The sequence below is a fragment of the Hyaloscypha bicolor genome, assembly GCF_002865645.1.
Source record: "Hyaloscypha bicolor E unplaced genomic scaffold K444scaffold_56, whole genome shotgun sequence".
NCBI lineage: Eukaryota > Fungi > Ascomycota > Leotiomycetes > Helotiales > Hyaloscyphaceae > Hyaloscypha > Hyaloscypha bicolor.
In genome coordinates, this window is record NW_020194558.1 from 589,966 (window position 1) to 614,929 (window position 24,964).

The 24,964-nt window shown below is 46.2% G+C and overlaps 8 protein-coding genes across 8 annotated transcripts; 1 reads left to right on the forward strand and 7 right to left on the reverse strand.

Moving 5' to 3' along the window:
* Positions 1 to 138: 138 nt before the first annotated feature.
* K444DRAFT_611454 (uncharacterized protein) lies at positions 139 to 1,451 on the reverse strand. Its single transcript, XM_024879943.1, has 2 exons — positions 624 to 1,451; positions 139 to 516 (listed from the first exon to the last, which is right to left on the reverse strand). Exons 1-2 carry the CDS (start codon positions 1,361 to 1,363, stop codon positions 498 to 500), a joined length of 759 nt encoding a protein of 252 aa, XP_024738089.1. The 5' UTR covers positions 1,364 to 1,451; the 3' UTR covers positions 139 to 497.
* A 356-nt stretch (positions 1,452 to 1,807) lies between these two features.
* On the reverse strand, positions 1,808 to 2,262 carry K444DRAFT_365296 (uncharacterized protein). The gene has a single exon (XM_024872220.1). The coding sequence runs from the start codon at positions 2,201 to 2,203 to the stop codon at positions 1,970 to 1,972; it is 234 nt and encodes a 77-aa protein (XP_024738090.1). The 5' UTR covers positions 2,204 to 2,262; the 3' UTR covers positions 1,808 to 1,969.
* Positions 2,263 to 2,881: 619 nt separating this feature from the next.
* On the reverse strand, positions 2,882 to 6,153 carry K444DRAFT_365299 (uncharacterized protein). The gene is made up of 3 exons (XM_024872221.1): positions 5,738 to 6,153; positions 3,359 to 5,676; positions 2,882 to 3,297 (listed from the first exon to the last, which is right to left on the reverse strand). Exons 1-3 carry the CDS (start codon positions 6,054 to 6,056, stop codon positions 3,142 to 3,144), a joined length of 2,793 nt encoding a protein of 930 aa, XP_024738091.1. The 5' UTR covers positions 6,057 to 6,153; the 3' UTR covers positions 2,882 to 3,141.
* Positions 6,154 to 7,255: 1,102 nt separating this feature from the next.
* On the reverse strand, positions 7,256 to 8,954 carry K444DRAFT_628271 (GMC oxidoreductase; the record flags this gene model as incomplete). The annotated part of the gene is made up of 2 exons (XM_024882897.1): positions 7,256 to 7,345; positions 7,404 to 8,954. The coding sequence occupies 2 exons, from the start codon at positions 8,952 to 8,954 to the stop codon at positions 7,256 to 7,258; spliced, it is 1,641 nt and encodes a 546-aa protein (XP_024738092.1).
* Positions 8,955 to 9,803: 849 nt separating this feature from the next.
* K444DRAFT_662341 (uncharacterized protein) lies at positions 9,804 to 10,699 on the reverse strand (the record flags this gene model as incomplete). The annotated part of the gene is made up of 3 exons (XM_024886698.1): positions 9,804 to 10,006; positions 10,094 to 10,606; positions 10,663 to 10,699. The coding sequence occupies 3 exons, from the start codon at positions 10,697 to 10,699 to the stop codon at positions 9,804 to 9,806; spliced, it is 753 nt and encodes a 250-aa protein (XP_024738093.1).
* Positions 10,700 to 13,940: 3,241 nt separating this feature from the next.
* K444DRAFT_365342 (TFIID-31kDa-domain-containing protein) lies at positions 13,941 to 14,969 on the reverse strand. The gene is made up of 2 exons (XM_024872222.1): positions 14,204 to 14,969; positions 13,941 to 14,164 (listed from the first exon to the last, which is right to left on the reverse strand). Exons 1-2 carry the CDS (start codon positions 14,888 to 14,890, stop codon positions 14,123 to 14,125), a joined length of 729 nt encoding a protein of 242 aa, XP_024738094.1. The 5' UTR covers positions 14,891 to 14,969; the 3' UTR covers positions 13,941 to 14,122.
* Positions 14,970 to 15,441: 472 nt separating this feature from the next.
* Positions 15,442 to 18,633, forward strand: K444DRAFT_611458 (histidine biosynthesis trifunctional-protein). Its single transcript, XM_024879944.1, has 3 exons — positions 15,442 to 16,312; positions 16,359 to 17,954; positions 18,055 to 18,633. The coding sequence occupies exons 1-3, from the start codon at positions 15,484 to 15,486 to the stop codon at positions 18,252 to 18,254; spliced, it is 2,625 nt and encodes an 874-aa protein (XP_024738095.1). The 5' UTR covers positions 15,442 to 15,483; the 3' UTR covers positions 18,255 to 18,633.
* On the reverse strand, positions 18,569 to 19,336 carry K444DRAFT_628275 (uncharacterized protein; the record flags this gene model as incomplete). The annotated part of the gene is made up of 3 exons (XM_024882898.1): positions 18,569 to 18,673; positions 18,826 to 19,063; positions 19,119 to 19,336. 3 exons carry the CDS (start codon positions 19,334 to 19,336, stop codon positions 18,569 to 18,571), a joined length of 561 nt encoding a protein of 186 aa, XP_024738096.1.
* Between the last annotated feature and the right edge of the window lie 5,628 nt (positions 19,337 to 24,964).

Consider the following 24,964-nt stretch of genomic DNA (forward strand, 5'->3'; position numbering starts at 1 on the left):
CCACAGTTGTAGTGGACTGTGTGTAGGTAAAATATTTTGGTAAGCTTTTGATGCCGCTGCTGGTCTAATTTGCTGTTCGAGTTTCTTTATAGAGTTAGTGTGGGAAGGAAAGAGGAGTGAAGATTAATAAAAGGTGAGGGCAGATGTTCTCTAGAAATTTTAATACCTTTCTTCCAGGCCAAGTCGTGAATGTCACAAAGTATGCTATGAACAAGCAAGAGCAAATTTGAGTCCCACTACAAATGGACCACTACTTTGCGACTCTCTCAGGTGTCCACATACATTCGCAATCAGACAAACACTCATGCTTCCCAACAGGAGCATACCCCTCAAGCCCATCCCTCAATTCCTGCAACACAACCCCTCTATCTTTTACAACACTCACAATCGGCCTGTTCCACCCCACCAACGCCCTCTCCATGACAACATCACCCCTGATCTGTTCCCTAACCTCGAACAAATATTTTTCCCCCTCAGCCTCTTCGTCCACTTCCACTCTATCCACCGCTGCCAACCCTAGGTAACGGGGGAGAGTCAGCAATTGCTCGATTGAGATTGTTTCGGGAGAGGACATTAACTTAAGAAAATCTCATGAAACAGCCGTAATAGGAAAGGGTTTCTACCCCCAACACCTACAGCCCGCGGACTTCTTCCCCTCATCCCCAACAAAGCAAACCCAAAGCCTTTCCAAACTTTTGAACTGCTTCAAAGCCCCAAGATTCCCAAACGTGTAATCTTTCCTCCAGCTATAATACGGAAGCGCCAAATTCCTCGCACTCTCAACCACATCTCTCTCCAACCACCTAACCAGAACAGAGAGACTCGACACTTTCCTCGTCGACGGCGGATCCGCCAGAAACAGGACATCGATGTCAGGATTAAACAACACTGGAGTGGCTCTCGTTGATTCTGGATGGAAGTAAAAGACACTCTCCCGCTCATCGCTCTTCCCTTCCTCCATAAGTTGCCACCCACACCCCTGCACAATTCCCCTCTCCTCCCAGTCAGGCCCATCTTCAAACCTCTGATACCCCGCCCTCCTCATCTCCATCTCCCCCAAAACTTTCACCCCACCCACCACTCTCCACTTCTTCAACACCAAGCTCCTCGCCTCACGGCTCACATGCATCAATACAGGTACATCTTGACGAGGGGATTGTAAATCGTCGACGAATCTCCGCGCCCGCTTTGGGATGGCTGGAGATGGAACTGCCGGATTGGAATTAGAAAGTTGTTGCCGCTCATTTGATTCTGTGGAGATGGCGATGACGTCCACAATTCTCGGGGCCGGGAGGAGATACGACCAGATTTTGAGCCGGAGCTCGAGAGGGAGAGAAGGGAAAGGGCGGAATGTGGAGGTCATTTTGATTATTCGTTAGATAATGTGCAATGAATGGCCTTGAAAGAGAGTGGAGAGACGAGATAGGAAAGGAAAGATGCCGCGAGTTGTGAAGGAGAAGGTGAGAGAGATAAGGAAGGAATTGCCGGATAAAAAGATGCGATGATGAGGCACAGCTTTCATCACGTGAAATGGGGCTTGCAATAGCCCCCTATTGGTGGAAATACGCAGGATTAGCCGACATTCGGAGCATACCTTAGAAAGGGTCGAGCGAGGAGTAACCCTAAAGTTGGCTCCCTGGGCGAAGCGCTCCCCACGTTCGGTCAGGCCCTCCACATCGTCATCGTGCCTCACTTGGAATTCCTGCCTCAAGCCTCGACGTGCCTGTTTATAGTTTACGGCACGTTGCGGGCTACTTTGGCATGCTGCAGGACTAAAACGGCAGACACGCATTTCAAGAAAGCTGAAAAAAGCGTTGGGGTCGCACAAGATTTTAGGTCTTGTGGTGTAAATTCAATGCAAATGCATTCAAATTGGTAATAGTAGTAACAATACTTCCCAAGTCAACTCCATACTCCATACGCGCTATACTGTTCATATCATAGTATCTCGCAGCATTACATTAGAAAATCAAAACACCACAGGCCTCCAATCAGGCCTGTAAAGTTGGGAAATCCAAAAAAATTCTTGCGCGGGGTCTTGCACACAGCCTCTAATCTGCTGCACCATCAGACGAACATCTCGAACGTGTGCTTTCTCTTCCTCTGTCCACTGCTGCATGTGCTCTAATTCCGGATTCGAGAACGGAGCGTAGCCTTGGTGAGCGTAATGAAAGCAAGTGAGGAGAGTTGTCGCGCCTTGCATGATTGTATCGACCAGATTCTTGTTTGAATACTTGCTCTAAATTTTTATCGCGAGTCAGCCTAATCATTACACCTTTAAATAACTTGGGGACTAACCTTCAGGTTGTATCGCTTGACGAACCACGCATCGTGGGCCATGGTCATCTCAACATTATGTAGCAGAATGAAATACGCTAGGTAAATCTCAAACCAGTTACTCCAAGGATCGTTTGATTCCAATATCGTCTTTAGTGTCTTGAGGACCTTCTTTATTTCTGGCTGCAGTATTTCATTGATAACAATGAGGTCGATCTGTAAATCCACAATTGGCGGTACGGGAATCCTATCGTGATAGGGGCAGTTTTGATTCGGATGTAGGGACATCCCGAGCGTATCCTTACTAACAATATTCCATGGTTCCTCGATGAAACGGCACCCGACCCAAACCTTCAAAGCACGTTCAACGAGAGGGAGATGCTGTTAAATACTAATTAGCGATGCCGCGCGACGCCCCTGTCTTGTGGGTTAACTAACCTTGTATTCTTGAGCAGTATGAAACGTCTTCCGTGTTATCTCGGCTGCATTTTGCAAGTGTGCCTCGAGATACTCTTCAGAATTCTGCGAAAGAAATCTCTCAATTACGCAGGTGGTAGGTGCCAGATTCTCAATGCCGTATGCGGGTGTGCAATACTGCTGCTCCGCACCTTCATCAAACCAAGAGTAGTGTTGCTTATCTGTGTTCTTTGGCAGATATCGATCAAGTTTGACCCTCAACACATTTGACGTCCAGTTTTGCGACAGGTCAATTAATTTTGATGGCTCCTTTCCAATTCTGCGAATAGCAAAGTGTTTCCAAATTGCTTGCTTCCCAGGAACTTCATCCTCCAAGTTCCCCCGCAGCGAGACTGCGAAATCGATTGTCGGACCTAGGAGTGATCATCAGCTCTGTTGCATTTACAGCTACTGAACGGGAGAAGTACCTCGGCGGAACAATTCAGCACTACCAATATTTGGTTGCCAGCAAAGAGGACGAACTAGGCCAGTTATAGAAGTACCTTGGTCCGCCCGTTCCAAGCATGGACGGCAAGGGCCATCGGGATGATCTCCGTCGATGCACTATTTTAATGTTAGCTCAAACTGCGGCTGGAAAATACAGGAATTTGCAGGGAGGCCGTACCACTTCCTTTCTCCGCTTGCATAAAAAGCAAGCACCCCTTTCTCGAGCCTCAGCCATATATCGAGGGTCTCGTAGCATTCGGACCTTTCTTGGACGGATAAGTGCATCGAAATGTGGAGACTCTGAAGCCTGTTGCCGCTTTTTGGGAGTCTGGGTCTGAGCTCTGTCTCCCGCAGCATCGGAGAGAGAGTCTGAGGAAGAAGGCGTAATGCTCACATCCCACCACGGGATGATAAACTCTTGCTCGAGGTGTGGTGAACTGGCATGGCGCGTCCAATCATTCTTCGTGAAAAACGTTGCACCGCAAGCCGGAAAATCGAGAGCATAGTGGAATCCACCTTCTTGAGAGGTTATTTCATGGCATTGTGGAGTGTTGCTGTTCACGCCGTCGATTGTTAACCTTAAAGCTTCAATGCTACACCCCCCGAGAGGTCTAATAGCTGACTTTCCATCTCGACAAGGCGCCTGCTTCCTCGTCAACGACATTCGCGACTTCGGATAATGCAATTCATTTATTTGCCTCGGCCATAGGAAATCGCCCAACAGGGATCTCAAAACCTTGACTCTATTTTCGCTATTTTTGAATGTGAATTGGGAAACGTGTCCTGGCGGCTGGTTATATGATGTTCCTGAAGGAAGCCAATCTGGACCACTGCCAATGGGATAAAATGGATCACTGAGATACATTTCCAATGCAACACTGGACTTTGGCTGACTGGAAGGATCTGCGACATCTTGCTGTCTGTCTTTCACAGAGTTCTCTACCCCTTGAGCTTGATTCGAGTTCCCATAAGCCTGGGATGGGGAGGACTGAGCGCCACCTCGAGCATGACCACCTGAGGCTTGGGAATCGCCGGATATTCCATTCCTCTTTCCAGCTGGATTTTTACGTCTTGAACCGCCACTGCCCCCGTCAAAATCGTTTCCGGGGTCGCTATCATCATCTTTTGGTTGATTACGTGGACCTTGTGGATGGTAGTCCTTTGGCCGCGCCGAGGGCCACTTCCAATCAGCCATGTCTTTCCCTTCCTCAAAGTGCTCTGCAATGTGCCTCATTCTTTCGTCCCAAGTTGTGAATTGTGTCTCACAGAATCCACACTGCCTCGGCCATCTGCTATCGATAGAGTACCTCCACGTAATGATGTGGAGATTTGTGAAGGTCAATCCGTGCTCTTCTCGAAGATGTGGGATGAGATGGTCCTTCCTGCTAAAAGTTGTGCCATCTTGCCTCGCGGATGCACATCTGAGATAATGAGCCCTAGGTACTTCTCCAAATCCGAATGGACTATTACAGAACTCGCATAAGGGACTGCCGCTGATATCCATTGGGGGTAGGGTTCTGGGACATTCTAGGCACATAAAGCGTTCTTGAGGCCAGTGCTTTTCTCCTTCTTCATGCCTCTTCCAGTCTGTGCAGATATGAGTAGAATAACCACAGTTCTTTTTGGTGCAGTAGAATAATGGCCTAACACCACATTTGCTGCAGTGGCAATGCTTTCTTTCAACTGGTGCTTCAGAGGGGGAAGATTCTTGTGCATCGTCAACTTCCGGGAAAGGAGTGGATGACACGGACGTATCATCGGTTGTGCACCCCGAATCCATAACTCCTGAGTTGGAGTACGAGTCACGGGTGGAGGAGACAGTACTTGTGAGAGTGGTGCCCGCTGTAGGTGTTGCTGGATCAACATACTTCTCATTGTCAATCACGAGTTGCTCTATCTGGACTATGAGATCCGCAAACTTCTGTGCGGAAAATAACGAAGAAGGCCGGAATGAATTTTTGAGCAGCGTTAGTGCATGCTGTTGCTCGTCGTGATGTGAGTCCGTAACCGCAGGTTCAGCTGAACCATCATTAACAGTTCCATTTTGTGAGGGTATTCCACTATCAAGCGGACTCACTCCCAATCTGGCCCTTTGCCCCAGCGAAGCGCCGATGTGAGATGGTGAACGCTGTGGTGTTCGACGGCTTCGATGTTTGTATTTTCGAAAAGTGACATTTTTCAAAGCACGCTTCTTGGGAGCGTTCTGCTCCGAGCCAATGGGTATATTGCTTTTCGCGGGTTGAGTCGAAGAGTCATTTAATGTAGAGCTTGCCAGAAGGCCCCATTCCAATCCTCTGGCTGTGGAGTCCATTCCCAGGAGCGGATAAGTTGGCACGGGGCCGACAAATGCGCACCCACTGTCTGGAGAGGGTTGCATAGAGGGATCGAGCCAACGAACCGTGGAATTGAGCACCCCACAACTCCCTTGAGATAAATGATGTTCTGTCTCTGCGTAGACGGCTGGCTTGGGAACTCCGGGGACGCTGTTTTCGTGAACTATGGGGTTCGTCAGCATCTGCAACAGAACCACTAATATTTCAGACAATTTCCAACGTACAGGCTGCACGGCCGAGATCCATGATCCTCATATCGTAGAGAGGCCGCGGAGTATCATGAGCGTGACTTGACGAGCTCTCATCCTGGCCTTGCATTTCCAAGTCCGGCACGGCCAGAGCTGCATGTGAAAATTCGACGTGCAATGCATTCACATCAGTCGAGTACTGGAGACTATGATCGAGTTCATGTCCAATACTATGGGAACGAACTTCATTCCAGGACTCCGTTTGAGGCAGCTGAAGTGTCCCATGATTAAGGTCGAGATTTCTTGGATCGACACCGTAGTTCGGATTCCAATTCGGAGGTATTGGTTGTGCCATGCTCTCGCAACCCCCAGCTAATAGCTACGCAACCGGAGAACGACTCTTACGGCCAGAGTGCGATTGTGTTTTCGCTGTGTAATTGTCTGACGGTGGATGCTGGAGAGGGAGGAAACACTCTACATTTCATCAAGGTGCGGTCCTTGCCACTAGGCAGATTCGAGCGAAGAAAAGGGCATTCGAGGGGGCTGAGGGCTACCAATCATCTCTAGCCGGTTGATGCACGTGACGGTTGGTCAAGATCTTCTGCGGCTTGATGCTTCTCCAGTACTTCCGAAAACGGTTCAAATAGTGAATTGACACTGACCAAATACTTGGGGAACGCCGGGTTGTATATGAACGAGAAACAAAGTTAGATTGCATAACAAATAAGTGATTAAGACGGAGGAAGAGGGTTGAGGAAGCGTGAATGCGACTTCGCTTGGTGGGGAACAAGGCAAGGCCCAAATGACGTCGGAGGCTTCAGCTACCAAATGCACCTTGCTTTCCTCCTCGTGTAACCGAGGGCTGAACAGCTACGAACAGGAACAAGTAGGTCAGAATGGAGACAGGCGAAGTGGGAGTAATCCGATAAGCTACCGGTAAAACGGCCTAGTATGTAAACTAATAACTAGATGCACTGGCGCAAGATAGACGGTCTGTGACCCGGGTTGCGTTTTAATCGTATAAGGGAAATCCTATATAAGGCTATATAGATAGATTGTGATAAAGAATAGGTAAGGGGCGCGAAGGCAGAAGATAGTTAATTCGATTGACACAAAACGAACCCCCTAAGAAAACAGAGGTCAAAACTCAAGTTCCCAAGGTGTTTTGTTGGGTATCAATCGATTTATAGACAGAGTAGATCGTACCAGCGCAGCGCAACTTGCAAGTCCCCCCCGGCAGATCCTTGTGTACGTAGCAAACCCATTGTTGCTAATCTGAAAAGTGTGGGCACCGCAATGAGTCCGGAATATTCTTGGCAAAATGTGTGTCCCTGGACTTTTTGAACTTGCAATATTGGATGATCGGATACCGATTCTGTCTGCTGAGCTATCAGATGCCTTGAAAGGCTGCTAGTATATAGTGTGCACACGACCCAAAATACTCTCTCTCTATCTATCTCTTTAGGACATCTTCGACACCTTTTTCGAGTAACTGCGGTCGCTTTTCTCTGTTCTCTTACCTGCTAGGACTTGAATTCAAGTCGGCACCATAATTCAGAAGTCCTCACTCAAGATGATGTCAGCAGCTTGCTCGGCAATTGCATAGACGATGACTTGGTAGTGCGAAGCGAGTGGTTGGGGGATCTACGATATTTGTCAGTTAACCCGGAAGACATATCAAACATACTAGGTAACTACTTACCACACTAGCGTCCACAACCCTGAGATTTTTAACTCCATAAACCTTAAGTGATCCATCAACTACCTTGCCCATAGCAGCTGTGCCTCCGGGGTGAAACACTGTCGACCCCCCAAACTTGATACGCTCGTCGATCTGCTCATCCGAAGCATCCAACCCGGCACTCGCTAAGCCGGGAGGAGTGTACTCCTCGGCGACGAGTTCCTTTCCTTCAGGCGTGTCGAGCATAAGCTGCGAGTGCATGCGAAAGCCTTCGCGCATGACGTGCTTGTCAGTCTCCGTGGCGTAGTAGTTGGGATCAATAACTGGAGGCGCCGAAGGGTCATTCGAACTGAGAGTGATAGATCCTCGTGAAGTTGGCAGACAACCCATGTAGTAAGTCATGATGGAGTTTCCGTTTATAGGGATCTGGAGCCCTTGGGCTTCAGCACCAAACACGGCATACAGAAGGATCATCTCCAGATGACTTCGTGGGCCCTTGAGGAGTGGATGATCGTCTGGCACCTGGCCCTCGTCTTTCTCTAGAGCTGCCTTGAGTGGTGCTATAGGGATCGGGGCTGTGACGAGCCAGTCAACTGGTCCTCCTTTGTCAAAGTTGGGGCCGCCAAAGAGTGGTGATCCTACGGCGAGACCTTTCTCGGGATGCCGGAGCTTCCAGTATCTGTACAGCAACAGATGGTCGTGCAGATTGGTTCCGACTTGAGGTAGGTCTACGGTAGTGGTGATGCCGTGCTGAGAAATATGGGTTGGATCACCAATGCCAGAAAGCTGCAAGACCTGTGGCGTTCGATATGCACCAGCGGACACGACGACTTGGCCTCCCTGCTTGACCATGTGCATCTCTCCACTGGCCAATTCAACACCGACAGCAACTTTGTCGCCGTTGATGATGATGCGGCGCACTAGAGTATCGGTAAGCACCTTGACCCCGTACAGGGGATATGTGTCACTGGCAATCTGTCGCCTTCCGTCCTTCCAGTTCTCGACTAGGTCGGTGATGCCCTGAGGGTGACCGTTGTTTGCATCAGGGACGTGCTGGAGTCCAAGGTGAGACCAGAGCTTGAAGATGGTGTCCCGCAGTGGGAATTTGCGACCAGATGAGCTGACGGAAGCGGTAACAATAGGCCCGTCAAAACCGTGCTGAGCAGGGTCCCCATCCGCATCGAAGTGCCTCTCGGACCGCTTGAAGTAAGGAAGGAGGCCATTGTAGCTCCACCGCTCGTCCTTGACTTCGCGTGCCCACTCGTCGTAGTCGAGGGCATCTCCGCGGATCCAGCCGCCCGAGTTAATGATAGTGCCACCAGAGAGGCCCTTGACGGCGCAATTGTATCGAGGAGCGCCATTCAAGTGTTTCTGGGGGGCCGTCATGTACTTCCAGTCGAGGTCGGAGAAGTGCAGGAATGCAGCCTCTGCAGGCGTCGCGATATGAGGATGGCCAGTAACATCAGGCCCGGCTTCAATAAGGAGGATGGACAGCTCTGGTTTACGTTGGTGGAGTCGAGAGGCGAGCACGACGCCCGCGGTGCCGCCACCCACGATGATGATGTCTGTCATGCTTACTTTAGTGTCACCAGGTGAGATGTAGTTGAAGCCTCGCTGCGTTAGGGTTGCTGTCCCTTTTATAAAGGTGTAAGCACTAGTCTGTGTAAACAACTTGGCACTGATGGATTTAAAGGCAGTGTGCACCTGCAGACCCTTGCAGATCCCCCTATTCAGCTCGCGTAATCCTAAACCAGGATTATCTGCTTAAGGTAATTTTTATATATAACTAGAGGTTAACTCTATTATATACAACCTTTCTAAGATAGCGCTAAAAGAATGCTTATATAATTAAATTTTTAATTCCCTTTTAGCCCTCTGTTATACGGCACGTGCCCCTCCCCCCCTTGGGTGCCCCTGCATGCCGGTCTCACATGGCGCAGGGGCTTAGCTCCCGGGCCCATTTCCACCTATACCTGGGGTCGCATAAGCAGGTGCAAATGCAAAGAGTAAAAGCCAGATTTTCTCACTTTAGGTGAGTATATTGTGATCTTTGGTGGGGGCAGGGTCCCAGCTCCCCACAAACCCCCCGTTTAATGTTGCGATACAGCAGCAGAGGATTCAAATATTCCTTCACATTTTCGTACATCCAAAGTCTCCGCCTGCCTTCAAATGTCCCGGGAGTTCTGAAATATTAAATTTATGTGCTTCATATTGATACATTTTCGACTTTGACTTGGGATACTGGAAATGTGGTCTTCCAGTCACGAGGCAATCATTCGTCAAAGGAATTTTGGAATGTTTGAGACTTGATCGTCTCGAACAATGATGGTGTATTCCTTGCTGGTAACCTCCTCTCAGGTCTTCCCCAGCTACAGACACCTTGCTAACGATCTACAAATGAACGAATGACTTCTTGTACAATCACTTTCCTCTTTTGACTGGTCTCGCAATGCCTTTCTTCTTAATAATACGTTTCTGCTTCTTGGTTGACGTGCCTGGCCCTTGTTTTTCGTCGCCCGTCTCTCCAAGAGAATCAAACTTTCTTTTTTCAAGGGCACGCCGAGTATCGTCCGTTTTCGCTCTGCCAACAGCCTTGAGTGCCACAACCAAAGTACGTGCGCCTCCTGGGACATTCTCGAGTCAGCAGTGCAGTTTGGAATATTCCACCAGTGCACCAAACATCGAATCAAGGAGAGGCAGGTGATCAGTACCTTTTTCAGCAGGTTTCAGAACAGAGTCCTCTCTCTCCCCCTTTGAGGGTTTCACTGGGGAGGCATCCTGTGCAGGAGCAGGAGAAGGGTTAGCGGCCTCCAGCACCCTCTCCAAGCTATTGACGTATTTGACGTCAGATCCGAAAGCTTTCTCCCCAGATTGTTCCGGATCCATTGGCCCAATTTTTTCAGCACTGGGGGCGTTTGTAGCACCTTTAGGGTTACTAAATTCTGCTGACCGCTGTGGTCCAATATCACCAGCCGCTGCTTCCTTCATGTCCTCCTTTTCCCACTCCTTCTTCACGGCGATTAGGGATTTCTGATAGATGTCGTATAGGCCTTTAACATCCAATCCAGCGTATTGAGGAAGTTCCTTTGCGAAAATAGCAATGATGGAAGTATTGGTCCTAGGCAGGCCGATAAACCATCCAGCATTGCCGTATAACTTGCGATTCTTCAAGAAGCATCTGGTCAATTCTGATTCTATCTCCTTTCGCTTTTGGTGAGTAATTCCTGGGAATATTAATTATATTGTATTAGAGGCAGTGGGATATTGATGTGGGGCATACCAAGTCGCTCGTCCTCCCCCTCTCTCTGTCCGTCCATGGTCAGTTAAGCGTCGAAGTGAGAATCGAATTATCCAAGCGTAAGTTGATCAAGTCGGTGATGTTGACGCCAATGCGTAGAGGGGGCAGGCAATATGCTTCTGTACAGGAGTGGGGCTCCAATGGTTGGATTTGGATTGTCTTTGCGTGATAATAAGTCCTTAGGTATGTGAGCTTCGGGTCGTGGGATGTGCACGGCGGATAATTGGGCCCCAGAGGTGGATCGCGGCGGTATGTGCTTGAATATTTGCACAGCCAAGGGTGTTCCAGCCTCCAGATCTGATCTTTGTCAAACGGACTTCTGATCGAAGGACTTGTGCTTGGTAGAGGAAGCTGTCGAGAAGGATCTGCGACGGAGATGGAATCTGGATGCCAAGGCTGAGCACTGGATGCGGTGACCTCCTGTGGAATGCACTCGTCTGTGTGGCAATTGGACCCTGCGGCAGTTTTTTGAAGAAGCTCTTCCTTGGCTATGGCTATATCGAATAAGACTCTCCAGTCCCGGTGATTATCGGGTCTATAGGTGCTGGATTGATCTGGAACCCCTGTGCGGAGGTACTCTCTAGTAGCAGGTTTTGCGTGTGATCCTTCGGGGCTTAGCAGGTCAAGATGGGATTGCACTTGACTGTTCGGGCGGTTGATAGGTTGCCGCTGGTTCATAGCAAGAAGCACGCGCCGGAACGGATCGCCGTGCAGATAATGTGGTTGCAGTATTGACGATACTTCGTAATCGAGCAATCAGAGATCGATAACAAGCCTGCTATGTTCATTAGCATGTCTGCTTGTGCGGCCATCGCAATATGGGAGCTTACCAAAAAGTGATGTTGCAATTCAATGTTGAAGATGCTGATGGTGCTGGCGTTTGGAGATGGAAGACTAGAGGGTAGAAGAAGAAAAGAGATCGCTTTGAATCCAGGAAGGCGGGAAGGAACGAACGACTGAACCACTCGACACAACAGAGCACATGGGCGTTGAGGTGTGAGAAAAGAGGAGGGAGCAAAAGGAGAAGGAGCGAAGGAACATCAAGCGAGAATGTGGAAGTTGGAAAGGCAAGCAAGAGAGATACAAGAGCACCACCATATGTATTTGTGGACATCTCTACACCTGATGGAAGCTGCCAAAACACCGAAATTCAGCTTCTCAACTTCGTGCATGTTCTCTTGCTTTCGCCACCGCTGACGTTTCTGAATTTCATCTTTCCCCGCTGGTAGGATGTCCCAGAGACCTTTCATGATTCGAAGCTCTTCCCCGTTTGGATGTCCCATAGTTTGTCGTACATCCGATCTTCAGTAATCGGCAATGTGTGGTTGGAGATATTACCCGCCCCAGCCTGACCCTTAGAATCCTAACCTCTGCCTCGGAACCTGTACCACCACCCTCAATCCATGTGGTCAGCAAACTCAGGGTCTTGGACCTTCCTGGACTTCCTCCGTCGTTCCCTCAGCCGATATTCTCCTTCGCCATCTAATCGCGGTGGTCTGGCATAGCTTTCTTCATGAGTGTTGCTATCCTGGTCTCGCTCCTTCCATCTAACGTTATTCCTCTCATCCTGCCGGTCTTCTCGATCCTGTATTTTCGGTCTCGACTCGTGCTCTCGAACGTCTTCACCCCCTATCCTCGGTCATGGTGTGTCCTCATCGTCTCTTCCATCTTGCTTGTCTTCTATCCGCGGCTGTTCCTTTGATTTGTCATGTGATTTGGCCTTCTCGTTCCGTTAGTCTAGAAATATCAGTCAATTCAATACAGAGTCCAGGGGCTTCAGGTGCGGCCTGCCATTCTTCGGACTTCTCAAACTCCTCGATGACTGACTCGAATTACTGGAACTCCTCGAACAGCCTCTCTCTTTCTCCTGCTTCGGGAAATATTTCTGTGCAGGATAAGTACTCGAACATGACATAGCAGGTAGAATCACACTCGTATTCACAATCCTGCTTCCATCATCAGCCTCGTCCCAGTCCCTATCTCCAGGTCCAACCTTCCCATAACTACAAACTCACAACGAAAATCTCGTCACCGTCCGACTCGCCGTAACACTATACTCAAACCGATTCGTCCACCCAGGATTCACATTGCTATTCCCAAAACTCACGGGCTAGAACTCCAAACTCTTGAGATTGATACACGTGTTATTGTTGCACGAAGTGAATAATTGGGACGTGCGGCCGCTGGATGGAGAGGTGCTGTGTCGTGCCGGAGGGCGGTCGTGAATAATACCTTCGGCATTGCTCTCCACAACCACTTGACAAAAGCAACCAAAACAACTTAAATGAGAAAATTGCGAGAAAATTTAAGGAATAACAAAGTTCGGACGAGAAGCCGGTCGGAAACAGGACAGGAGCCTGTCGATCTCTCTTCTATTTCTCTACGCTCGATATCAATCAGTCTCACCCTTCCCTGGTATCCCCAACCTCCATATCAACATCGCCCCACGTCCATTTCCCATCGCCAGCGTCAGCAGGTTTGAAAACAATGCAAGACCAATATGTAAGGAAGATACCAGTTGGTGTTTCCTGCTCAAGGCTAGGAGAGGAGGATGATCCCTGCACTGGCTAGACAACCCTTTATCTCACGCGTTTCGAAACGGAAACAGCTCGTTTTGCTTGGGATGAGGTTTGTGGATGCGAGAGCGGATATGCTGGATGGGTTCGAGAAGCAGGTTGGAAGTTGGATCAAGAATCGAGAAGCCAAGAAGCCGATAACCTTGTGCAAGCCATTAGCTCACGTTATGATTCATCCAGAAATGCCCCCCTTCCGAGAGCCGATGGATCGACTGAAAAAGACTTCGTTCCTCAAGATTGTTATCTTGGCACCTCTCTCATAACGGTCCTATCCTAGAGGCTGTAATCTCTATCGTCGTCTTCATACACATCCGCCTCCTCGCCATCATCTCCGCTCTCATCCACAAGCATCCCATCATCGATTCCCGAAACATCCGCCAAGTTCGACAGGCCCTGTGCTGAGTCGAAGTGTGTGCCGCCTCGCATAGAGACTGTTGGTGTTGAGATCTCCATATTTCTCGGTATACTTTGAATCCCTGACTGAGGCATGAGTTTTCGGACTTTGGAGGAAGGAAAGGAAAGATAGAGCGAATGAATATATAGATTTGCGAACAAAGGGCGGGAAGACGTGGAACGGATGTCGATACTTCGACGAATGGAAGTGAACTGTGATTGGGATTGGAGAGAGAATTGGGCGTGAATAAAAGGAGGAAAGCCGCATCGATGTACCACGCAACCAAGTAGAAATCTTTTGTCGATTCTACGTGAATGTGATCTTTGTCTCGTTTCAGCCCAATTTTTGGTATCAACCCCCCAGCTCGCTTTTGTGCATGCTCCCAGCTCACAAGCTCGCCAGCCTTATAATCTTACAAATCCACCGCACCTCTAAACGCCAAATGTCCATGTGTTATGCGCGCATATTATCTTCAATCATCCTTATCCATATCTTCATCGCCGCCAAACAAATCCTCCATCGTGCCCCCCTCCTCCCCTCCTTCAACACCCACCTCCTCCATCTCCACGCCCTCCATCCCATCTCCCTGCGTCTCCTCTTCTTCCTGCACCCACTCCCCCTTCAACCCCCACGGAACACCAGATAACACAAACCTCTCACTCGGCAGTCGAACACCCCACTCATTCTGCAGCACCCTCGGCAACGCAACCTTATTCCTCTGCTGGGCAATCTCGATCAAAAACTCTTTGCTCAACCCGCCTCCGCCTCCCCCTCCGCCACTCCCACCAAATTGATACTGCAGCCTGCTTTGAATTGCAAGCATCACCGCATTCGCGCTCACTTGTCCATCCGCTTCCCTGAACCCGCCACCAGGAGGCGCATCCTTGGCGCGCGTTTGTTGCGAGACGTATGCATCGGAGGAAAGGTGTAGGGCGTCAGAGAGGATCGAGGAGGAGTGTCGGTATGCGAAATCGAGAAGTTGAAGGGGGACACGCTCCTGGTACGCTGTACAGCCGAGAGAGGAGAGCAGCATGTGGATTAGTCTTGCGTCGCGCGGGCGTTTGTTCAGGCCATTGTCCTGGAGAGAGGTGACAGGGATCGAAGGATGGGCGATTGTGGGTGCTGGTTGTGAGGGCTGAGAGGGTTGGGATTGTGTCTGTGTTTGTGTTTGTGGAGCTGTCGGAGGTGAGGCGGAGGGAGCGCCATTTGTAAGGGGGGCGTCGCCGTTGGGTTCTGCCATTGTTGTGTAGATGTGAAGAGGATGCTTTGGTAGAGGAGCTCTGTGTTCGGTCTTTCCAAGAACAGGCTCTGTGGAGGTCCTTGCTATGGAGAACCTCACTATGGAAACCCTTCGCTGTGGAGACCCTTCGCTGTGGAGACCCTTCGCTATGGAGTCCCTCAATGGAGGAGCTCAGTGACCGAGCTCTGTAGATCAGTGCTATGGATGAATCTTTGCGAATAGCTTTTCGATTTCCTTTCTGGGGTCCTTCTGTATCTCGACGCCGCTGGTAATAAGTTGTTTGGAACGCCTTGGCGGGAATGCCTCAGTGGGAATGCCAAAGGAACTTCGTGGAGAGAACTTGTGTTATTTATCTGCACAGTACCGCATTCCAACTCGAAATTAAAGGTACAAGGTGTTGGATTGTTGGCGCAAAGGCGAAGCCGTCCATATAGAAATGTGGTTTGGATGTTCGTCGTCCCTTCGGCACGGGAAATCATTCCTCCGAACCCTGTCGATTTTTCCCTCCACCAGAAACTGCCCCTCCATCCGATCGTCGGCTGAACGAAGAATTTCTTGACTCACCTCACTTTTTCGACATCAATTTATTCGCAATGGACACTACACTTCCTCTTCCTTTCCTTCCCAGCGTGGATCTCGGCAAAGGAGCAACAGAATCTGAGAATGGCCTCACGAGAAAACAATTATCCTATCTAGGATGCGTTCACTTCGCAGCCACCAGCCAGAATGTCGATACACTGCTCCAGTTTCTGCAGAGGCACGTCTCGATTGAGGCTTACGTCGATGTAACTGAAATTGAATCTGCGGAGGATATTGTTACCATACTGGATGCCGGCGCCCGCAATGTGTTTGTCAAGCCTTCGCAGCTGAATGCTCTGAGCAGGTTTGAGGAGAGGGTTGTTCCCGTTATCGAGGCACAAGGTGCTTTCTCCGCAGCCAAATATCCCAATGGCGTATACCTTACACCTGGAAGTGCCAAAGATATCCTGGGCAATTTGAAGGATGCCAAAGTGTCCCCAATTTTCCTGGCAACATCTGCAGAAGACCTCGAATCGACTGTCAAACTAGCTGCAGAGCATTCTGCTATCCCAATAATACCTGCCACGAATCTCGTCGTTGGAACATCTTCGAAAGGCCAATTCTCGGTCGATGTACTTATTGAATCATCATGGACTTCAGACAGATCAGACAAGTTGATTCCCACTGTCGTTACGGACGAGAGAGGAATTGCCTTGGGATTGGTATATAGCAGTCGAGAGAGTCTGGCAGAATCGATCAAGACTGGAACTGGGGTATATCAGAGCAGAAAGCGGGGGTTGTGGTACAAGGGTGCGACATCGGGTGATACGCAAGAATTGGTTAGGATATCATTAGACTGTGACCAGGACTGTTTGAAGTTCGTGGTACGCCAAAACGGTCGAGGTATGTATATGTTCTGTGGATGTAAGAATTTTGCTAACCATCATAGGATTCTGTCACCTGCCCCAGTCAACCTGTTTTGGGGGACTTCGTGGGCTTGCAAAACTCGAGAAAACTCTGGTTTCCAGAAAGACATCCGCCCCGGAAGGATCATACACGGCACGCTTATTTTCAGACAAGAAACTACTCCGAGCGAAGATAATGGAAGAGGCAGAGGAGATATGTGATGCAAAGACGAAGGGCGAGGTTGCCTTCGAGGCTGCAGATCTGATATACTTCGCCCTCACGAAAGCTGTCAGCGCAGGAGTCAGTATTGCAGACATCGAACGAAATCTAGATGCCAAGAGCGTAAAGGTCAAGCGACGACAGGGCGATGCGAAGGGACAGTGGGCTGCAAAAGAAGGTATCCCAATTCGTTCTACGAATGGAACCTCCAACGAGGCCAAGGAAACCGTGAAGGAAGCAGCCTCTGTTCCCGAAGCTCCCGAAGACCCGGCCGGCCTGAAAAACGGCCGAATCACCATGAAGCGCTACAATGCTGCCACAACATCACCAGAAGATCTCAAAGCAGCATTGCAACGACCCTCACAAAGATCAACCGAGATGATTATGGGAATCGTCAACCCAATCATCAAGGCCGTCCGAGAAGGCGGTGACAAAGCCCTGCTCTCCTACACCCACAAATTCGAAAAAGCAACATCCCTCACCTCCCCCGTCCTAAAAGCTCCCTTCCCTCAATCTCTAATGAACCTACCTTCCGAAACAATAGCCGCAATCGACACCTCCTTCGAAAACATCCGCAAATTCCACGCTGCCCAGAAAGAAGACAAGCCACTCCAAGTCGAGACCATGCCCGGCATAATCTGCAGCCGCTTCGCCCGTCCTATCGAGAGAGTAGGCCTGTACGTGCCCGGTGGAACGGCAGTCCTCCCCTCCACGGCACTCATGCTTGGTGTCCCCGCCATGGTGGCAGGCTGCAAGACAATCGTACTCGCCTCACCTCCACGAGCAGACGGCAGCATAACCCCCGAAATCGTCTACGTCGCGCACAAAGTGGGCGCCGAATCCATCGTCCTGGCAGGCGGCGCACAAGCCGTTGCTGCCATGGCATATGGAACCGAGTCTGTGTCAAAAGTCAACAAGATCCTTGGGCCTGGCAACCAGTTTGTCACCGCTGCAAAAATGTACGTCTCCAATGACACCAACGCGGGAGTGAGCATCGATATGCCAGCCGGACCTTCCGAGGTACTGGTCATAGCAGACAAGGACGCCAATCCGGCATTCGTGGCCTCTGACCTCCTCTCACAAGCAGAGCATGGTGTTGATTCGCAGGTAATCTTGATAGCCGTCGACCTCTCCGAGAAACAGTTGCAGGCAATTGAAGACGAGCTCCACGCTCAAGCCATGGCACTCCCAAGAGTTGATATCGTGCGCGGCGCCATCGAACACTCTGTTACGCTCGTCGTCAACGATATCGAGGAAGCGATGAAACTTTCCAATGAGTACGCACCAGAACATCTCATTCTCCAAATCAAGGAAGCCGAGAAAGTTGTGGATATGGTGCGGAATGCAGGGAGTGTGTTTATCGGTGAATGGACGCCTGAATCGGTAGGCGATTACTCGGCGGGAGTCAATCATTCGTTGCGTAAGTCGAGTTTCTTTCCCCTTATGAGGTGTTGTTGGGGTTGGGGTCTGGCCTCGGGCGGAAAAGGTGCTGAATATACTTATGCTGATGGGAAATGAAGCGACGTATGGATACGCGAAACAATACAGTGGTGTGAATCTTGGATCTTTCACGAAACACATCACCTCATCCAATTTAACGCCACAGGGTTTACGAAATGTCGGGGGCGCGGTGATGCAGTTAGCGAAGGTGGAGGAGTTGGAGGCGCATAGGCGGGCGGTGGGGATTAGGCTTGCGTGGATGGATGAACGAAAGCTTTGAGGGAAGTCAGAGTTAGTCTGTGGCGTAAATTTATGGTTGATGTTGAATAATTTGATGTCATGCTGGAGAACATTTTGTGTGAAGCGGATGGCAATTTTCTGGGAAGAAGGGTGTGAGTAAGGCAAGGTCCTTAGTTGCGATTTCATTCTCTCACGAGTGATAGCACGTTGAGAGATTTATGGAGGGTTTAATGTTCTAATTGTTTGGGAATATTGGCCGCCTTGCCACAAGTTGCGTTGCCTTCAGAGATTGACTTCCGCATTCTCTCCATCTGCTCTAAGGTACACGGCTTTTTCGGCTGAGATACAGTGAAGCTAAGGCTCCTCAGTTGTCGCCGAGAGCGGAGTGACAGAATCGTCCTCCATCTCGTCCTCTCCCATGTCCTCTCCTCTGTGCTCAACATCTTCCTCGTCAACTCTCTGTGCGTTATTTTATATCCACCGTAACCGCAAGTGTCCCTCCCTCCCTTTCACCAAAAAAAATAAAATAAAATAGGAAAGTAATTACTTACCGTCTCAATCTTCAACCCCTCAAACAATCGCAACAAGCCTGTCCCAAACTTGCTTCACACTTCCTTATATTTCTTTGCGATCCTTGTATCGGATGCATGGAATTTTTGCTTGTTGCTGTTCTTCTTCTGCTTGACCTCACCGTACAGACGCTCGAATTCGAGGCTCATGAGGCGTTCGTTGTCCTTCCTGAGCTTGGTCTCTTCGGCGCGGCTTTCATCATTTTCGTGGATGCGTTGACCGGAGGGACTGAACGCATAGGGAGCGACGAGAGCGCTGGCGATGAGGCAAGCTGAGTTGCTGTGAGGGTGTAAGCTATTTTGTTCTCAGCCCAAGGAGAAACACAATAGCTTACCACATGGTAGCCTGCAAACCCGGCACAAGTCTGCCCAAACACTCTTGAATGGCAGCGTGATCCGCGTCCCAATTATCGCTAACAAGAGTCTGGATCTTATCACTCCTTCCACGGATGAAATTGTCGAATTTCATCAGGGTATTTTTGAAGTACCCGTTGATTTCGTCGAGAATCGGACCGCGGGCCGTAGTCTTCACGGATCTAAGGAAGCTTTCCATTTCAGTCGAACCGAGATTCGCTTGATAGTCAGCCAGTATGGAATCTTTCCCGCTGGTGCTCTTGGCGGGAAGGGATTTTGCAGGGTTTGGGAAGACATGATTTTGTGATCTGAGTTGAAGATCTTCTCAATTGGTAGATGGGGAAAGTGTTTGTTGTGCTTGTAAAGACAAGGTGCAGTGTGTCAAATGAATAGATTAGATTAGAATACTGGCTAGTAATCTAATCTATTCATCAAAAATACCCACTAATTATATTCTAATCAGATTCTAATTAAGGTAATCATGAATATTCATGAATACTTTGATTACTATACACGTGACTATTGCACGTGATATACTAACCTAATTAGGTATGGCTCCCGATCTAGCATCGTCTTTGCAGGCTTTCGACCCACTAATTAGGCAGCGAGGTGGCGCTAAGGCGACACTAGAGCGGGATCTCTACTTAATTAGGCTAGCGCATCACGTGCCATAGTCACGTGCAGAGTAATCAAAGTATTCATGAATATTCATGATTATATATTCTAATCTAATCAAATTATTCAAGCATTGCGGTAATTATATTCTATTCGAGCTAATCATGAATATTCATGAATATTCGGAATATCTTGATTACTTTTTTGACACACTGACAAGGTGTCCAAAGTGTTGTGTTGGGAAGAAGGCTCGTGGGTGGTATGTCTACTATTATATGTACATGTTCAAGATTTGATAACTGCCTTGACGAGACTCGACATGCCAAGAAGGGGCCACCGCATTTTGTAACGCGGAGAATATCGACCGTGAGAGATCTTGGGGCATGAGAAGTCAGTGCTACTTTTTACAAAGTCCTGATCTTGGAAAGTGGTAACTGGAAGGCTGGAGCAAAGCAAAGAATATCCCAGACTCGAGGCTCTTTCTGACCAGCCACAGCTATTGAAAGTAAAAATCGTTAAATAGTAATGATGAAAGGAGTTCATATTGAATGATCTCCGAGCTGGAACCCGTCACCGTTTCTCTGTCTACATGACAGTACAAAGTGTAGTGCTTCGTTCTTCATCATCTCGTTGATGAGAACATCATCGAGACGCTAATCCAAAGAACGAAGTCAGTGAGGAAGGAAGCCTCTACGCCCATGGACCTCACCTTCGTTAGCTTGCTTTAAACCCATCTAATTCTCCCTGATGATAGTATATCCTGGAGCCTTTTCATAAAGTCGTTTTTGTGGTATATTAACAGGGCTAGTATTGACTTCATTCCGCTTGGGAACCAATAAACTAGCGTGCCATCTGCACAGTGTGTCAAAGTGTACCTTTTACTTGGAAAAGGAATTGTTAGGACTTATGACTGAGTCTTCTCATATCATCTCGCAGGCACCGGCCTTTGCCCTAACTCTCTGATGAGTGTTCCCGGACCCAATTCTACGATGTTTACAATCCCTTTTAAACCCACTTCTGAGCATCTGTAGAATAGGGGCTTCTCCCTGTAGATTTTCTGGTTTTTCATCGACAACAAATACAAGAAACGGGATCCGCAACAGAACAGATTTCCCGAGCTTTACTGTAATAAATTCAAACCACTCCTCTTCACATTCACACAACCACACTCCACTCTGGTCGCACCACCTATGTCGTCTCCGCCTGGCAGAGCGGAGAAGACGGCGCTTCCAAGCGCCGCTGGAAGCCCGCCGTCTCCATGCCCCTAGAAATTCTTCCGCTTGGAAAGGAAATGTAAACCTTCTTTGAAAGCATCGCAAGCAAAACGTACGGTCCTGCTCTTACCAAGATCGAATCATACGTAAGGACTAGAAACGAGCAGCAAGATAAGTTTATCCGCATTCTGTGAGACAAAGGATAACCTCCAAAAGATTGCTGAAGAGAATAGGGACGCTGAGAAAACAATTATTGAGACATCTTTCAAGCGAATCGAGAGTGGTTTGAGTGGTCTAGTTGCGTATGTTTGCATTTTTCTTCTCATCGCCTTCTCTGTTGGGTTTTCTTCACCCCATTATTCTTCGAACCTGGTTCTCTTCTGGACTCCACTCTCTTTGGTTGGACATGGATGACACCCCCCGAGACAAGCTAACCAATTATCCAAAAACGCGGCCATTCAACAAACTGGAGACCTCATTACGGTCGCGCCTAATGTCAAGGTATCAAAATTTCAGACTTATCCCAACGCTGCTGCCTGTCAGTTCCAGCGCGTTGAAGAATTCCTCAAACTCGAACTCGGTTTTCTTTACGACAAGATCAGCAAAATCAAGGAAACGACCGCGAGGCAATAACGCCGTCGTGCTGTATCCTTAGCGCGACAAACAAGTATGAGGAAGGAAAGTAGGAATTTGAGGAGAGGTTGTCGGCTTTGTTTGGGAAGTTGAAGGTTGCTGAGATTCGTATTTTGCTGTGTCCCCAGCTGAGATGAGGAATGATAGCAGAATGCAGAGAACCTTACGGCTGAAGTTGGTCATCCCGGCCCAAAAGACACCAAGGAGGCTGAAAGTGTTTCGGTTGCGGAGAAGCCTTAGCTTCATTGCACTTCATACAAGAAACGTACTGAGAGAGTGGTGGTAGTACGGAAGGTTGGGACGACATCTGCTCAAGACCCCCAGAAAAGCGTTGGGGAGCACTTTGAGGCTCTAGACAAGAGCACTTGACTTTTCGCAGATGCGAGGCTACTGAGGCCATTAGCGGGCTAGCGGACAAAACCGAGAAGCGAAAAGTGATTTTCTGATTTTCGCGCCCACCCCTTATTATGAATATATTTAATATCTATATTATTATTATTATTATTTCAGATATGAAAGATAATTGAATTATGATTAAAATGATTCAGATCTTTCGGAACGAGATATAAATATTTTGGGAAATATAATTTCGGAATTGACGGATATTCTATATCTTTCGCTCATATTTCTGTCTATATTCCAGTCTTCCATTATCCCTTCCTCCAATATCATCTCCTCCTATTCTTATGATCTCCTCTTCCCCTATTTCCTCTATATCTATTAAGCTCATTATATCCATCATGCCTCCTATATCTCTCATTCCCTCTATCTCTATACGGAGCATTAGGTACCCTAAACGGAATGCCTGATACGTTCGATTCCCTCCCAATCCTCATCAGCTCTTATTCCGCACATATGATATGAAAAAAAAAAATCACTCCACACCACCCAAAAAAAAAAAAAAAAAAATATTTATTTTATGAGCTTATGAATTATTTATCTTTTCGGATTAATATTTAATATTCTTTGATCATGATTGATCTATATCATATATGTATTATAATTTTGTTATTTATTTCATTTCTTTGATTTTTTATTAATCATATAAATAAAATATTCTTATTTGCTCTTTTATAAGAATTTATCGGATTTTTAGTCTGATTCCTAATTTCATTTAATCTGATCTCTTTTTTATTTCTAAGTATATTCTTATTCAATCATATATAAGTTCTATTTCTTATCCTTAATGACTCTTTATCCAGATTTATCGAATATTCTAATTTTTCTTTCCAATCCTCCATAAGTCTTCAAATCTCTATTAGATTTATCTTCACATCGAAGAAAAAGGAGACGATCTTCACCTTTTCTCCATACACGATTTCCCAGATTTCTATATTCTCTATAATCCCTTTTTTTCTCATAATTTCATTGCTTTATATTATCCTCAATGGAGTAAAATCTTCTAATTCTCTTTTATGAAAATTCCGGATTTTTATATTTCCATAATCTTTTCTCCCTTTATAATTTCAAATTTCTTTAGATTACTTTATCGAAGATAACACTCTTCACCATTCTCTTTCATAAAGGATTCTCGAATGTTCTATATTCTCTATACATCTTTTCCCTTTCTTCCTTCTATAATCTCTTTTTTTCTTCCCTAGATTTTCACTCGAAAGAATTCCATTTATTCATAAAAAACTAAGCACTACTTTATATAGAGTAGACAAAAGATAGGTAAACATCATAGTCCAAAGAACATAATAAATTTCTCGCATATTTAATCTCGAAAAGAAATAATCCTCATAAGCTTCACTGAAAATAAAATAAAAATAAAACGCCATACTCATAAAATAAAATATATAAAAAAAAAACACACACGAAATTACATAAAAACACCTAATATATAACAGAATAACACAACCATCACATAAAGACCACAAATAAATAACAAAAACCAAAATATATAAAACAAAAAGAACAAATAATAATTCACTCTTCGAGGATTTCCAAAACCCAACATTAGAATTTTATGAATATAGAGCCAATATTATTATTGAAATACTAAAAAAATATCCTAATCACTTTTCGATCGGGATAAAAAACAACGCTCCCGACAAGAATTATCTCGACAACTAAAATCCATGGCAACCAAAACCCCTAATATTGAGAAAGAGATTTCAAAAATTAATATTAATTTATTATACAAAAGATCAGATAAAAAAAAGCATATTATTAAATCAAAAAGCACCGCCCAATAGGATTTTAGATATAATTTTCAAAGATAAATAAAGAAATTTAATTATTATTATCCCATAAAAAAAATAAAGATAATTTAATCTAATTTTATATATAAAACATCCAATTCTAATATAGATACAAGTCTCCCATGATTCATATGAACAAAGGATATAAAAAGAATATATAAAATATAATTAAGCTCATTACTATATATACTACTAAGTCTCTATCCCTTGAAAGAACATAATTAATAGAATAAATAATAATATTATTCCAAGAATACAAAATGATAAATCATCATCAAAATAAAAAATTGGCAATGAGAGTAAATAATATCCTAAAAGATTCCGATCCTATTCAGAATCGATTATCGATTCTTTATAATAAGATAAACCATAGATTTCCGAGAATAGATACTTCGTCCTTTCACCAAAAGAATTAATTAGAATACCAATTCATACATATTCCATACCAAGAAACAATTAGCAGCAAATTAAATTTAGAGCCACTTTATTCTTCCAAAAGATTATTTATCCGCAGTATATAATAAATATTCCATATAAAAACAAAAACCAAAAATGCCAAATATAACTGAGATCTCATAGTGATTTTATATAAATCTAAGTAACAAAAAATATATTCATACTCTCCTTTAACAGTAAAGATCTGGATAATTTACAATTAAGGAGATGATAAGACAAGAAAGCAGCCAAATATATTCAAAACTATTATCAAAAAAATCTTATTATGAATTACACAAACCAGACAATAACTCGACTAAATAGAAAATTTCAAATTCATTCAGAAAAGATAATATATTGAAAATATAACGCGCAATTAAAAATTACTGTAAATCAGAATCAAAAGAATGAAAAGGAGAAATTCATTATCCAAATCAAGAGTCCTTCCAAATATAATATCATATAATTATTTTATCTTATATCCTATATAAACACATATATATAAAAAGAATCTATTTAATCCTATTATTTATGGATATCATTAAAGGACATAAAAAATATACGAGGATATTTTATTTTATATATTTTATTTTATATATTTTATTTTATATATTTTATTTTATATATTTTATTTTATATATTTTATTTTATATATTTTATTTTTCTTTTATTATAAATTAGAACTTAAATAATATTTATCTTAAATACTTATATTCTCGGGTATAT